The sequence below is a fragment of the Orussus abietinus genome, unplaced genomic scaffold, assembly GCF_000612105.2.
Source record: "Orussus abietinus isolate OABI.00-Male unplaced genomic scaffold, Oabi_2.0 scaffold537, whole genome shotgun sequence".
In the NCBI taxonomy this organism is placed as follows: domain Eukaryota; kingdom Metazoa; phylum Arthropoda; class Insecta; order Hymenoptera; family Orussidae; genus Orussus; species Orussus abietinus.
The window spans coordinates 1-14,567 of NW_019394681.1; the positions used below are offsets into that span (position 1 = coordinate 1).

Genomic DNA, 14,567 nt, shown 5'->3' on the forward strand with positions numbered 1-14,567 from the left:
AAAACTACGTTAGGTGGGTCAGGGACGCTCCACAGTAATACTAAAATAATTTTCATTAATTGTTTTTGTTTATAAATATTTATTTTCTTTAGGAAATCCTTTCTGCCCCTCGAGCGATTCGAATTCCGCGCTGCTCCCGCCGCTAGTACTCTGCGCGGCCGGAGAGGGCAGTGCGAACCAGGTGCAAGCCATCGATGGAGTCCAGTGTACCCATTCAGCAGATGAGCGCTGACCGATCACTCAATAGTTGTCTCCTCTGAATGCACCCAATGATTGCTTTCAACAAACTCATTTTCACTCAGATGGGTTCCTGCACTTTTTACTTATCTGACAACTTCAAAGTGCTTTTGGAGGCAAAAATATCTGACACCAGCGTTTACAATTTTCTATAAGACTTAATTATTTAACCTTTATATCTTTTAGATCCTTAGTATTTAAATGAAAGCGAGTAGATTTGATAATACTTTTATATAAGATGCTACGTAATCATAGTGGACAAACGATGGAAAACACGGGTTTAAAAATGATTCAAGAGATATTGAATGAATTTAATAGTGAAGGACTTTGTATGGAATTCCGGCATCTGACGTGCAGGATTCCAAAATTAATACGAGCACAAATGCAAAGGTTGATTGAACAACAAGTACAGTCTACGATTTCTCTTACAATTTTTGGACTCACAATATTCATTGTATTCTTTGCTATTTAATAGGATATTAAAAAAAAAATCAGTAAACCCATAGCCCTAAGGTTAAAAGATATTTCTTGAAGATGATTCCATTTTAGATGGGCCAGGAAACGAGACAATCTGCTGTATTTGTTCATATAAATGAGACAAGTGGTGATGAATCTTTATTTTCTAAGAGATATGTAAATGAATATTTGGATGAAAAATATGCAGCTGAGGTGCACAATATGCGGTCACAAGGTCCTACTTTGATGAATAAAGACAAATCAGTGATAAGATGTGTTAATAGCGCAGATTTATTTCAAGATGAATTCAAACTTTTTCACATGAGAGATGAAGACCAATCTGAAGGACCAGAAACTTCGTCATTACAGGACGCGGCTTTCACACATCAAACTAACATACAAGAACAGAATATAAGTTCAATTAAGATGCCACCACATACATTGTCCAGCTCGCCAAATTCTGCTCCTCTGTCCTGGAAACGTCAAATATTCGAATGGATCCGTCAATGGTTAAATGTGATCCTTGTGATTTTAATAATCGGTATTTTGCTTTGGATTATGTTGTTATACGGTGCATACCTTGGTATGTCCATTTGTGCATGCGGACGCTCCTGTTTCCCACTCATGCTGTTCCAGTATACACCGACAAGACGTTTTCTATTTTAACAGTGATAGAATGAACTGTCGCGAGTGTTTTAAGATCCTGTCAGTGTCAGGAGTTGCCTTTGATACATATAATCTTTTAGTTAAGATGAAAAACAAGCAACTCCATTGTTTCAAATATTCCAGCCATTAGCTTGTATTTTTGAAACACTTGGCAAGTATCCACTCATTGCGATGACAAAAGGAATTACTGTTTCACATGCGAAGTTTCATACCTGCGATATCCAAAAATAGCCACGCCAAAATCACGGTGTTTTATGAGATCACCAGTTATTCGACGGAATCGTAGCTTTTACCTAAGTGATAATTATTCAACCGGAGCACCTGCACTAGTAACCATAGCTGTGCTGCATTAATTCCAGTTTAATTAATACAACTCCTACTATAATTGTAAGAACTTAAAAAAAGAAAAACCAACTGTCCAGAAACTAAAGCGATTATTGCGGTTGAAGATCATAGTTGAAGAGTCATATGGCTATACACTTGGACGACAGGCAGAATGATGGTTTTTTTTTTCTGATACTTGTAGTTACGGAGATCAAGGGTGTATCAAGGAAATGGATTAGTCACACGAGCTTTGTAGCTATCAGACTTTTCTAAGACTTGACACAAAATATATTAAACTCGGAATAATACACCGTGTGTAGCGTTTGGTTAGAATATGCGACTATTCGTTCTTGACGATTCATTTAAATGCTTTGGCTTCGCAAAATGTATGCCACTGAAGAAGCTCTGCTTTCCCGGCTCACCGCAGCAATCCTTCGTCTTTAGAAGACATCATGGGGCAATATTGCCGGGCAGTCGTGAAGAGTTTCATGAAAAATCGTCGATATTGGTCAGAGTGCTCCTGTCGTTGCTTTTAGCGGCTTGATCGGTTGATGATCCTCCATGTACGTCAAAACACTAAATTCAGCCGCCCTGATATGTCCATGTCGTTCATCGCAGATGATCTGAAAATCACAATAAAATACATTAGTACGTTATCAAATATCTCACTAGGTATAAATGAAATATAAATATTGACTAAATTTAAGCTTTTTAGCCATATATATACGTTACAGGTTTTGTAACTCTTAATTTACAAACTGTACGACTGGTCATATCATCAATGAAAACGATTATGCTAAATTAATGTTACGTGTTTGAATTTTAATAACGGTTTGTTTTTTACCTCTGCCTGCACTTTTTACACACAACTCTCAGGCCCGGGTATAGAGTTTGCGATGATGATTTCCTTCATCAAATTACGATCTGCTTTAAAACTAATGGGTTCCCATGATTTCGCAGAAAATGGATTTAACTGCAAATGGAATGAACATCACGTGTAAAGTATGACTCAAATAATTCTTACTAAAAGAATTGGTAATTGATGGTTAACTTACGCTACATCTATTCGATTGAAGTCCCTGTTTATGAATATCGTAAGGGGCGAACAATGTGTCGGGCCTTACGGGTAGAAACAGTTGCGGCTCGCGTTTTATTTTATCTTGATCTGAAATAATATCTCCCTTTAATATCACGAAGTGTATTTAAAGTACGTTTACGGTATTGGCGAAAATCCTTGGTTCATGATATAAAATTAAAAAAAGAAATGCAATGAATGATGGAATTTTATGAACACTGTGCCTGTAAATTATCATGTACAAAAATATCCTTTGAAATTGGATCCCTTGAAAAAAGGTGAATATCTACCGCCAAACTGGTGATCGGCTTCGTTAATTGAAATTTAAATTCGTAACGAGTTCAGGTTTACCTTGAGGAGACTGTATGATGTCTGGCTGATTATTCAAGGCATAATCAGTGACTTGCTTTAATGTATATTCCACAAAGTATGTGTGATCTCCGTGCGTTACGTCAAGCATGGAATTGTTTCTTGAGTCTGGTGGCGTTATTATAGGTTGTTTCATGTACGGTTCAATGTGGACGGGCGAGGTGGTCCCGCGACGTCGATACATCAGTAACATTACGGAAAGCACCGTTATTCCGAGGGCCATTAAACAGCCCATTAAAAGCAGAATTAGTGGCACCATACTAACTCCGGTTTCTGGAAAAAAATATTGCAATCGAGTTTAGTCGGTTAAAGTTACGGCAAAAACTGTGTGAAAGTGGCCCTTGTTACCGGTCTGTTTTTCCGAATCCCTTAACATGATATTCTCCAGCAAGGAGACTTCGCTTCTACCCTTGGCATTCACTGCATAAGTGACCAAATAAAAATGCGTGGCAGGTAGTAAATCAGCCACGGCTATTCGGAAGATCGGCACTTCGGCAGATATGCTCGATGCGTTTATTCGCAGATTTCCAGTTACTACTTCGTAAGCTTCTAACCGGAACTCTTGTCGCAGCCCGCCGTCATATCCTGGCACGCATTCGACTTCCAAGATTTCCGAACTTTGGTTCAAGGAAGCTTTTATTGTACAATTGTTAAGCGGACTTGGCTTCACTGGAAGTACACATATGCGTATAGTCTACTTTAGATTTCGATAAAGACTTGAAGATCAGCTTTGTTTCTGCATGACAGAATTCATCCAATCGCGTTCATCAGTTTCAGACAAGATAAACTATTTTACCTGCAGGAATGACACGGTAGACACACGGCGTTTCCTGTTTCCCGATAACGTTTCTACCCCAACACGTAAGGGCGCCATAATCCCTATCAGAGACAGGGGTATAAACGAGCTCACTCATTGTCCCGTTGTTTCCGTCGAATTTAGCTGGTGCCACTTCAAAATTTTCACCGCTATTGTTGAACTCCCAGATGAAATCTACTTCACTGGGATCAGCGTCGACTTCGCATCGTACCTTGACCGACTCTTCCAGAGAGGCGCCGATAATCGTCACTTCCCTGGTCTTGCAAACTGGGGCGACTAAACGGATATTCAATCGGAATTTACTAGTTTGCTTAAATGACCTTATTTCTTAGGTATCAGTCTTTTAACATCAAGTTTCATCTACTTACATTGAACACGAAGCGATACTACAGGACTCGTAGTTTCCCCACGGTCGTTACTCGCGAGACACGTATAATTTCCAGCATTCTCGCGGCCTATTTTCTGCAGCACAAGACTCTGAGTACTCATTATGATTCCCGCAGAGTTATTTTGCGTCAACAAAGCACCCTGGAAAACAAAGTGTATCACTTCTGTATAAGCACCGCATAAATGTTTCAAGAGCGTTTAGGAATCTTAGAATATGAACTACGTTGCTTACTAGCAGCGCGGTGTTAAAAGCACTACGTTGTTTGTATAGTTATTCCAATCACGAATCGGAGTGATTTTACAAGATAATATCGACATTAAGGTACAGAAGTCAAGAGTAATTTTTTTAAATAAGAACTGCTTTTAATACTACATTCTAGAACAGATTGAAAATAACGTTTCCGTAAGAAATATCAGTACCGTCAGCAGTACATTAGTACTATGATTTCAATTTTATCGAAGCTTAAACAACTTACGTTGTGTTTCCACGTGATTTTATGGTGCTCTGGATTTGCTCGAACTTTACATTCGAAATAGACGTCATCGCTTTCCTTTATGTTCTCAGCATTCAATGTACTTCCCAAGTGTAGCTGCACCTTCGGAGGAACTAAAAACAGATACCATGACATTATTTGTTTTTTTTTTATATACAATTTTGTATGAAGAATGGCCATGTGAGATGTACAAAATGTAGAGAATTATTGGCTCAGGATATTTCGCATTATTTATACTACGGATAGGGAGAAATTGTGTAGGATAGAGAAGAGTTATGTGAGATACGGTAAACACTGTGCGGGACAGGTGGAACCATTGTGAAATAAAGCAAAATTAAGGGGATGTTGTGTAAGACCTTCTACTGTTATGCGCGGCTGATTAAGATCATGCGAGGTCATGTTGGATCGTGTTATGTCAGATAGGACATGGTCATATTGGATAGGTCACGGTTAAGCAGATAAGATCACGAGGGCTATGGTATTTTAACGTAACGTAGGCGATGCTTGTGTTGGCTGAAGCACGTGTACGCAGGGTAGGTTGTACAGATTAAGGTACGTTTACGTGAGGTAGCTCAAGATAATGCGGACTAAGACAAGGTACCGTGCGCAAGGATAGGTCAGGATTATGCGGCATTGTTTACAACGGTTCAAAACCACGCGAACTAAGGCAAAATTACGTGAGTTAGGTGACGATTTTGCGGTTAAGGTATGTTTACAAAGGGTACGGCATAGTCTTGTCGAATAGGTAAGACTATGCAGACTAAGGCAATATTGTGTAAAACAAACTGTTAAGCACGGCATTATCTAGGTTTGTTCCGTATTTTCTTTACAATTTAATGTGGAAGCCCACAAAGGCTCAGTTCCAGGTCTCAAAGCGATTGTAGACTAAAATACTGGAAGATCGAGCGACTTCTTCGTAATGAAAAACCTTCGAGTATAAAATTTCAGGCTCAAAGACTGAACCGATCTCAAATTATGAGGTGGATAGACAATCGAGCAATCGCAGATTAATGTACAGATATATACATTCACTGTTTTTGAGAGAACTCAATTTTAAAGTAGCAACGGGCGGGAAGAAAACATTGCGCATGCTCTAGTTCGTCGAATCTCGTAATATCCCGTGTATTACAAATGTTAGAACATTAATAGCTTAATAATAAAGTGTAGCCTAGAATTTATGTCTATTACCCAGTGCTACAAGAAAAGGAACGAATGCATCACTTACAGACTACATTCAGCTGATAAAGATCCTCAAGGAAAGCATTCGACAGTGCTAGATTTTCGCCGCGACATTTTAGAATCTTTGAATTATCCTCCGCGTAAGGTGAAAATATCAATGTACTCAATACCGTCGAGTAGTTCCCACCTTCTTTCACCTGCACCTGAAGATACACAATACGATGAATGTAGATTCGCAAAGAATGAATTTAGTCATATGAAATTTTTCTCCAATCATTTAACATTTAACTCACATTCCCATTTCGGAACAGCGTGTTACCCTCCAGCCAGTAGATGCGAGCACGTGGATGCGATCCCATTGCTTCGCAAGTAAGAGAGTATTCCTTGTTGGCAACCAAAACGGCCGGTTTCAACAGAATCTTTACAGTCAATGGTTTTACTGAAATATATTACATTTAAGACATAATTTTTAAGAATAAAGTCGAGTAAAATGAGAGCTATGGATAACTATACATTCTGAACAGCTTCTGAAGCCCATTACAGAAATCATCTCGTAGACTATAATAAATAGTAATACTCTATCGACTATACTGTTATCAATGTCAAGTTCAAACTAAATGGCTTTTATCAACAAAGCTGAAAGATGCAATTCAAAAGCATTCGTGTTTCTGCGATGGACTTTAAGCAGTCTCAGTCTCAAAAACCATTCCTTACAATGAACGTCCAGGATGACAGTCTTTTCTAGGGGTGCTATCAGATTCGTGTTGGTAGCTCGACATTTGTACGTTGTATTAAGGTGCTCTCTTCTCAGCTGAGGCACGGTCAGCTTGTTAACAACGATATTCTGTTCGATCTTGGAGATCCCGTCGGTTTCTTTCCCGTTAACGAACCAGGTCACCACCGGGGTCGGCTTTCCTGAAACCGATCGAAGCCAGATCCTTCAATATGTACGTACAGGAAGGTCCAATAACGATAATCCACTAAGATCTAATAGTCCTCGTCACTGGAGCGGAAGAGGGAGCAGGGATTTATACGAAGTCGTGTCCTCGAAGACTGCGTTATTAGATTTACCTTGTATATAGGCGACCGTTGGATGAATCGTTACAAGGGAGACAAATAAAACCGGAGGTGAAACTCCTCGAGAGAAACGGGAAGGATCTCTTACCTCCTCTTACTTCGCAGGACAGAACGAACTCGATGCCGACTTCGACAGGACCCACGACGTTGTCTATCTCTATGCCGGAGCCAGCGTAGATCAGCAGTTGGTGAGGAGGAACTGTAAAAAGAAAAGATATATTGGCTATAAGAACGATACATGTGCATATCTGATTAAATTATTTAGTCATAACGACTTTTAACTGATACATCGTGTACTTTCATAATCGTTTCATTGAATAACTAAGCGCCGTGTTTACCTTCATGTTTCTGTTACCCTGTTTTTTTCTAAATATTTAATTTTTCTTTTAACGTAGATTTGTGCTTTGCACAAGTGAGAACAGTGAATGAAACAAAAGATATTTGGTATGTGAGAAAGTTTGGGGAATCATAAAAATCGGTAGAGTTTCACATGACCTATTGATTGATTAAAAACTCGATTACGCGGGGGAGAGAAAAAATTTTAAACAAAATCGTTGAAATTCATAGAACATAAGTTTCCGAATTTTTAAGTACTTTTAATTAAGTTTTCGGTGTTTGTTTTTAAAATAACATAAATGTTTAACATAGCAGTTGCATTATCGATGGAGCGACAACCGAGCAGGCTTACGATTTCAAACCCGCGGAGCAACGAAAGTAGAATAATTCATTTAAACAAGAGGTTGGGTCAGATTTGTCCGATTTGGTGAACTCCGTTCGCAGTTATTTTAGGCAAATCACATGATAATTTAATCGACTAATTCTCTCCTTCTCTTCCTTTAATCGTGACGAGTGGGTTTTTAAATATCGGCATTATTTGTGAACCATTAGATACGGTGCAATTAGTACACTAAAAGCAATTAATCTAATCCGTTTACAGGGTTATTTAACAAGGATGAAGATAAATAATTTAAGAAATAGCATTTCTCTAAAGGAAGTAATTGTAAAGGATATTTCCAATGGAAATGTGCTTATACGAAGGGCTCTGGCGTAATAATGGCATTAAAAAAGAAATCTGTCATCAGAAATGATAACTCGTTCTACTTTCTGGGGTACTCTAAATTATATATTGTCGAAAGATTTTCATTTTCTTTTCACTTCTCTGTCCTATTTGTTCCTTACTATCGAGTGTCACTCGTATTCGCGATGACTGTACGTTATATTCTAAGTATTCCCATGATCTACTCTCGTGTTTGGTGCCCTAGTTTTGCGAAAGCAATGCATAGAAAGCAGCGCCAATAAAATAAATCTACCTTCGTGTGCTTTTTCCGGTACTCTTCAACGGGAGAGAGCGGTGTGACTTATCTATCCTGTACATGCAGACATTTTTATTTACACGACTTCAAACTAACAGCTGTAATAAACATAGAAAAAGTGTTTAAAGTCCACCTGAAAAGCTTATCTACGGTAATATTACGGACTCCTAAAAGCCCGACAAATTGATAAGATAGGATATGGAAGAACATTTCCCTTTTTATTACCAATACCAGGCTCCTGAAGTACTATTACTCCTATAATGGACTGTTTAGATCCAAACCGATCTACGTAAATGGATAACTGTGAGTTACTGTCGATAAGCGGATAAATGGCATGGGACGTATAAAATTTGCCAAGTAAAGTCCTTCGTCCTTTAATTTACGAAACAAGCACGTAACGAGATCATGCAGTATCCCAAGAGTAATACCCACCGATCACCGTGAGGTTTACTTGGAAGTTTCTTGTCGGAGACTTCGTGAAGTCTACGCGACACCTGTATATGCCTTCATCCTCAAGTTGAACAGAGTGAAGGGAGAGTGTTGCTGGCTTCGTAACTGTTACGAAGTAAGCTCTGGGACCAACCACATCGCTGTCGGACTGATTCAGAGCTTTGCTAAAAGGTCTCCCTCGTACGTCGAAACTGAAATACATATTTACCATATATATTACTCATTTGTATTTTAGGGTCTTCCTGTAAACTGCAAGACGCGCGGTAAAGCATGAACCGCGAGGAATATCAAAAAGTTTTACCACATTAAGAATGCATACAGATTCTAACGGTGAGTCTGTATATTGGCTAATGGATTTTATTCAATATGTAAATGCCAAAGTCTAACTGATAAGAGAAGCCAATAATGTTTTTAATTCATTTGATTTGATTTATTAACCATGCCCGACAGCCCAAAGACCATTAACAAGGCACTCACACGTACAGTAAATATTCTGACGGCAACACAAATATGTAACAATCGCTATGGCAAAGCGGCCACAAGTTTCCTCACTAAAGGGTCTTTCTTCTCTACTTTTCGTTCTTGATGGAAAATATTGGCAAAATGACACGAGAACTTTGGGATCTAGAATAGTGCGCTTGTGAAAACTTTACTCCACTCAAGATTGCTTATCGTTAATGAAATCGGATGCACGTTATGCAAGTGGAAATAAATCATTGCTGTTAATGCTTTCCAATAATTATCAACAGGCAATGTAGAAACAAGTCCATATTTCAATAAAATAATGAAAATAACGAACGAAGGGATGCAAAGAAAAATACGAACTGATGAAAAAAATGTATTATTAAAATTTCTTATCGGATTAAGTGGACGATGAAAATGTTATTCCGATAAATTTTGCCGGTTAGTAAGAAAACCTCGCCCTGATGTTCCTTAGTTTCATATTGGTTTAGCGCATCACATACGGTACTTGCATTGATTTGACATTTGTTGATTCAACAGAAGCTCTGCGTTGAAATTCAGCAAACTTGAGAAACATTTGCAGTTTCACGTAGGAAGGAGGGCACTGGCATTTTGCAAAATGAACGTACTGCTGGGTTTCCACTGTTTGGATTCGGATAAAACAAGAATGCTGAGAAACGCTGAGGTTCGGGATGGAGTTCATGTTACGCGTACTACTCAGTGCGGGCTTAATGAGAGATTTCGAATGAACGTAAACAGGTATGTCAGCTATATTCCATTCGGCAAAACAAATACACGCCAAGCTCCTTTGGGAACAAAATGCTTGCGAGAGCTTTTCATTGATATTTATCAAATATTTATATCTAACCCCATAAAAAACGCACGTAACGCAGCGATTAGAATATGTTAAAAATTTGAAAATGATACTTTCACAATGCCAAGCACTTTTATAAATAAAAAAAGATCAAATATAACACGTAAGCGTGAAAAGCAAAAAATAATTGAACAATAATGCGAAAATCCGCTCCTTTAAAAAACATCACACTTTACAATAGCGCTGATATCCGTTCGTTCATTCATGCGTATGTAACAAAATGTTCATTACGGGATTTGAAGCACCTAATGGAAAAGTATAAAAAAACGGTAAAAGACGTCCAGCCTAATTCGGGAACGTAGATTTCAGAAATGTCGTAAGTTTTTGGATCGGACCCCCCTGGGCCCCTTTACAGGCTTACCAACTTCAAAAATTTGTTATTCCAATTTTCACATTAGCGATTGTGCTCTTTTAGCCTGTTATTAAGGTACCGTTCCAACTTGCATAAGGTCCACTTTTGCTTTTTTCGTTTAATTAGATCCAACGCCCAATGACAAAGTTAGAAATAAGTATTTTTTATGCGTCCTCTAAAAAAAGAGCGGTAGGACAAATTCCATGATAACGTAGGAAATTTGAATCTATACAATTGTATTTTATAGAATTGTAGAGCACAAGGGGGATCAAAACCTTGCACAGTTGTGCGAGAATCCGGTTATCCGGATCTTCGTTTCTTTCCATTAACTATTTTCTTCCACGTTATTTTGTACGTTATTTTTTAATCTTGCAGCGAAAGTCTCACGATTGAACAAATAAGATTTGCAGAGAAAATCCAGTTTCAAGGAAGGCATAATTGTTCTCACCTGAAAATCGGCTTGACCGAGTAATCGCGAAACCATAGCACCATGTAGACAAAAGTCTCACGATTGAACAAATCGGAATTGCAGAGAAAATCCAGTTTTAAGAAAGGAATAATTGTTCTCACCTGAAAATCGGCTTGACCGAGTAATCGCGAAACCATAGCACCATGTAGACGCGATCTTCCCGCGTGGACGGTTCGATGTCACAAGGCAAGGATGCGGTGCGGCCCAGAACAGCGCTCACTTCGAACGTGGAGACTGCAAAGTAGATCGGTATTTCATGAGGCGCGTAAACTCGCGAGAACGATATGGATCCCCAGTAATTACTGCGGCTTCATAGTTACGAGGACATCAAACAGAGCGGCCGACATTAGTCGGCACGCTTTTGATGAGATCGATATTACCGCTTGCTTACTGCCGATACGTAAAATTATCTCGCCATACGATAACACACGCAAGCAACATTTAAGGATGTCCTTATACCGTAAACGTTATGCAAAAATGCAGTCACTGCAAGAGAGACATCGATGAACAGAAATTAAAGCGAATAACTCATAATTTGCAATTGACGATTTTTTAGTAAATAGTCTCGGAAGCATCTAATTGTACGACGAATTCGGTAAGGTATGTATAAACATAAATTTTTATAAGAATAATTATTTCATAGAAGCAGTACCTGCAAACATAATTGTACAAAAATGGAAACGAGTACCGAAATTCTACTAAACCGCAGAAAATGAATTCATATTGTTAATCAATTAAGATCTTGCGCTTGAAACCTATTTAAACAATTTTACCGTCAAGAAATTATTCAACTCAACTTAAACTATGAAAAATAGCGCGGAGTGGGAAACAACTATGAAAGAAATTCTATATAGGGTAGTTTGAATAACATTTTGTGACGTCGAATAATTTGATCCACTTTAGGAACCAAGACTGTAATATATCCCAATGAAGCACCGTCGGAGTTTCCGAAGAACGTCCTGCCGTTAATATAGGGCGCTATTTGATTTTGACCTTATCGCGTACTATAAATGGGCCACTCCGTACGTAACTCTTTCAATCTATAGACTTTTCTCGTGCGGGGCCAGTACGGAGTTGTCGCCCGAATTATGTATTCATGCGACAGATATACCACGAATCGAAGTCGACCACCCTACATACCTGGATCGTCATCTCTGTCCCAGTTTCCGCTGGCGTTAACGAAAACGACGAAAGCCAAAAGGTATACGCTGAGCACGAGTCTCACGGCAATCGCTGTCAGAGTTGCCAGTGCCATTCCAGATGGTCAAACTGTCATCGGGGTCCTAACATCAGAGTCCACTTTAACCTGCACCGCCTCTTCAGCCGGCCTTTAGTTCCTCGAACTTATTGTCATCACACGGGGAAGAATGATCTTCGAAGTCGAAGAAGAAGGGTCACTCGAAGTCGAGGCGAGAGATTCGATGTCAAAGCACCCGGAGCATGCTCTCGATGCCGTCGATCGATCTTCGAGCCGTCGATGAATTTATCAATAATTTCTCCGTGCACGTAGTTTCTGCATAGTTCAGCCACGATCTGCCCGAACTCTTCAGGATTGCAGGGAGTGCTTACATACGCGCTTAGATTAATCGCCTTACGGGTTACAATCTTTCGTTACAAAGGCCGATGTCCACGCGAGGGTTTACAAAAGTCGCCTGGTTATTGTCGCTTAGTTAATAAACGATGCGAGCACGCTGCAGACACTTTGGGCTAGTTTTTAGGATCGCTACGAGGCTACTGCTTCCCTACGATTGCGCTCGAATTCCCCTCGGCCGGGTCGTTCGAATTCGGTCTCACAGGGGTGCTTATTTCATACGGGGTTTCATTATGCATTATCGCAGAGTATCGTGTACACGTACATGTCGGGTACCGACGACCTCCGTCGAGCACCTCCTTGCGTCTTTTCCTTTTGCTTCTACCCTTGCTCGCCCTCTCGATTCCGTCCCTGTCTCTCGGAACTCCGAACATACAATTTGGTCACTATTCTTCGGAGTTAAATGTGCAAAGTTCCGCGCCACGTTGGGCGGCTTCTTTGTGCTCGTACGTCTAATTAGCCTTTTCTTCCCGATGAGTTTCGGCCTGGATTCTGAAACTTCGAGGGTGAGTTTTTAGTCCCGGACGCGGCTCGCGATTAAGGACCTAATTGGGAGAGAACGTTCGCAGGGTCGTATATCGCTTCGGCTCTTCTATGATAAAGTAGGATATTCGCGTTCAGTTTCTCACCTCTGACCGGAAGTGCTGAACTCGAAGTGCGACCTTTGTACTTCAATTGTGACTTAAGGCTCCCTGGAGCTGCACGCGAGAACCGTGGGCTGTATCGTTAAGATTCAACGCTTTATGTCGCGATATATACCGTCTTCAACTCCAGATGTGCACTTCGCCGACTTCACAAGCTTCCCCCTGGAAATGTAATGGCTTCTCCTACGTTAAAGCGCTACCATCCTTTTCAGTGACTGCAGAGTATCGGTTTATGTCTCGGGACGTTATGCTTCCTGACGAACCTAACTTCGCCCTTATAGCATGCAACTATTTCGCTCGAAGCTCTCAAAGATATAAAACGTCGAGCCCCCAAGATGCAACGACTTCTCCGTTTAACGATTTCGTTTAGATCGTGCGAAACTTCGAAAATGTATTTCTTACGTTTCTCGGCAATATTACATGTTCGATGTGTAATAATTCTTCTGCCGGTGGTTGCAACTTCTGGTGTTGACGAACGTTGATCAAATCTGCGGTTTGAAGTGACGCAGTCAACGAGTCGTATCAAGGAAGTGCTCTCTTCCAAATTTTCTGATTCCCCTGCGAGTAGTCCAAGCTTCGGGTTTGCACTTCGTGTGTTTCGGAGAAGTGCATGCAGAATAATCGTGTCTGCAAAGTGCAACGATTCCTATCCCGTTGTATCGAGGCTCTTCCCTTCTTGGGAACCGAAACGTGCACTTCAGCGACGTTCCGTGACGGTTCTCCATAGACACGCGTGTGGAGCGTTATATCCCACCTGCAGGTTATTTCGAACCAGGCTCCCGTATTTTCTTATATGCCTCAAGCGGGCGAAACTTTCTATGAAAGATGCAACGCCTCTTTCTCGCCCCCACACTTTGCGAACTATTGTCCTTTTTCAATGTTCCCAACCCCTTCCGGAACTTCGATCGCGACTCTGGCGAATCACGCGGGCGAAGTTACATCCCATCTCATCTCTGCACTTTGCAGAACCGTCCAACGTCGTTTCTTTTACTCGCGATACTTTGCTCCGTCCTCGGAATTGCAATGTCCCAAATTCACGCATGAGAAGCGTCCGATCGAGTAACGTGCGAATCCGCAACGTCTTCTCATCACCAAGGACCATACACGAGAGGTTCTTCGCTATCTCTGGTTTTCCTAATCGATCATCGCGTTCGTTTAACGTTCTTCACGTTTACGCGTAAGTTTCTTTCTGCTTTCTTCAAGACGGAATTAAGACGAGTCTTCAACTTCGTCCAATTCGTGCTTTCCGGGCTCTTCGACCAGCTTCCTATCCCACCTTCTAGATGCTCCCTTAATTTTAATTGTAACTATTCTTCGTTGTTTCTGCTTCC

The 14,567-nt window shown here is 40.3% G+C and overlaps 2 protein-coding genes across 2 annotated transcripts; one reads left to right on the forward strand and one right to left on the reverse strand.

Annotated features, from left to right (window-relative positions):
* The first annotated feature begins 239 nt into the window (after nucleotides 1–239).
* Nucleotides 240–2,411, forward strand: LOC105697353. Its single transcript, XM_012420606.2, has 2 exons — nucleotides 240–643; nucleotides 787–2,411. Exons 1-2 carry the CDS (start codon nucleotides 476–478, stop codon nucleotides 1,357–1,359), a joined length of 741 nt encoding a protein of 246 aa, XP_012276029.1. The 5' UTR covers nucleotides 240–475; the 3' UTR covers nucleotides 1,360–2,411.
* LOC105697352 (hemicentin-2) lies at nucleotides 2,181–13,120 on the reverse strand. The gene is made up of 15 exons (XM_012420605.1): nucleotides 12,142–13,120; nucleotides 11,103–11,235; nucleotides 8,827–9,035; nucleotides 7,170–7,280; nucleotides 6,719–6,919; nucleotides 6,298–6,443; nucleotides 6,051–6,207; nucleotides 4,808–4,938; nucleotides 4,313–4,472; nucleotides 3,924–4,220; nucleotides 3,476–3,796; nucleotides 3,110–3,400; nucleotides 2,739–2,848; nucleotides 2,528–2,656; nucleotides 2,181–2,306 (listed from the first exon to the last, which is right to left on the reverse strand). Exons 1-14 carry the CDS (start codon nucleotides 12,254–12,256, stop codon nucleotides 2,543–2,545), a joined length of 2,496 nt encoding a protein of 831 aa, XP_012276028.1. The 5' UTR covers nucleotides 12,257–13,120; the 3' UTR covers nucleotides 2,181–2,306; nucleotides 2,528–2,542.
* Between the last annotated feature and the right edge of the window lie 1,447 nt (nucleotides 13,121–14,567).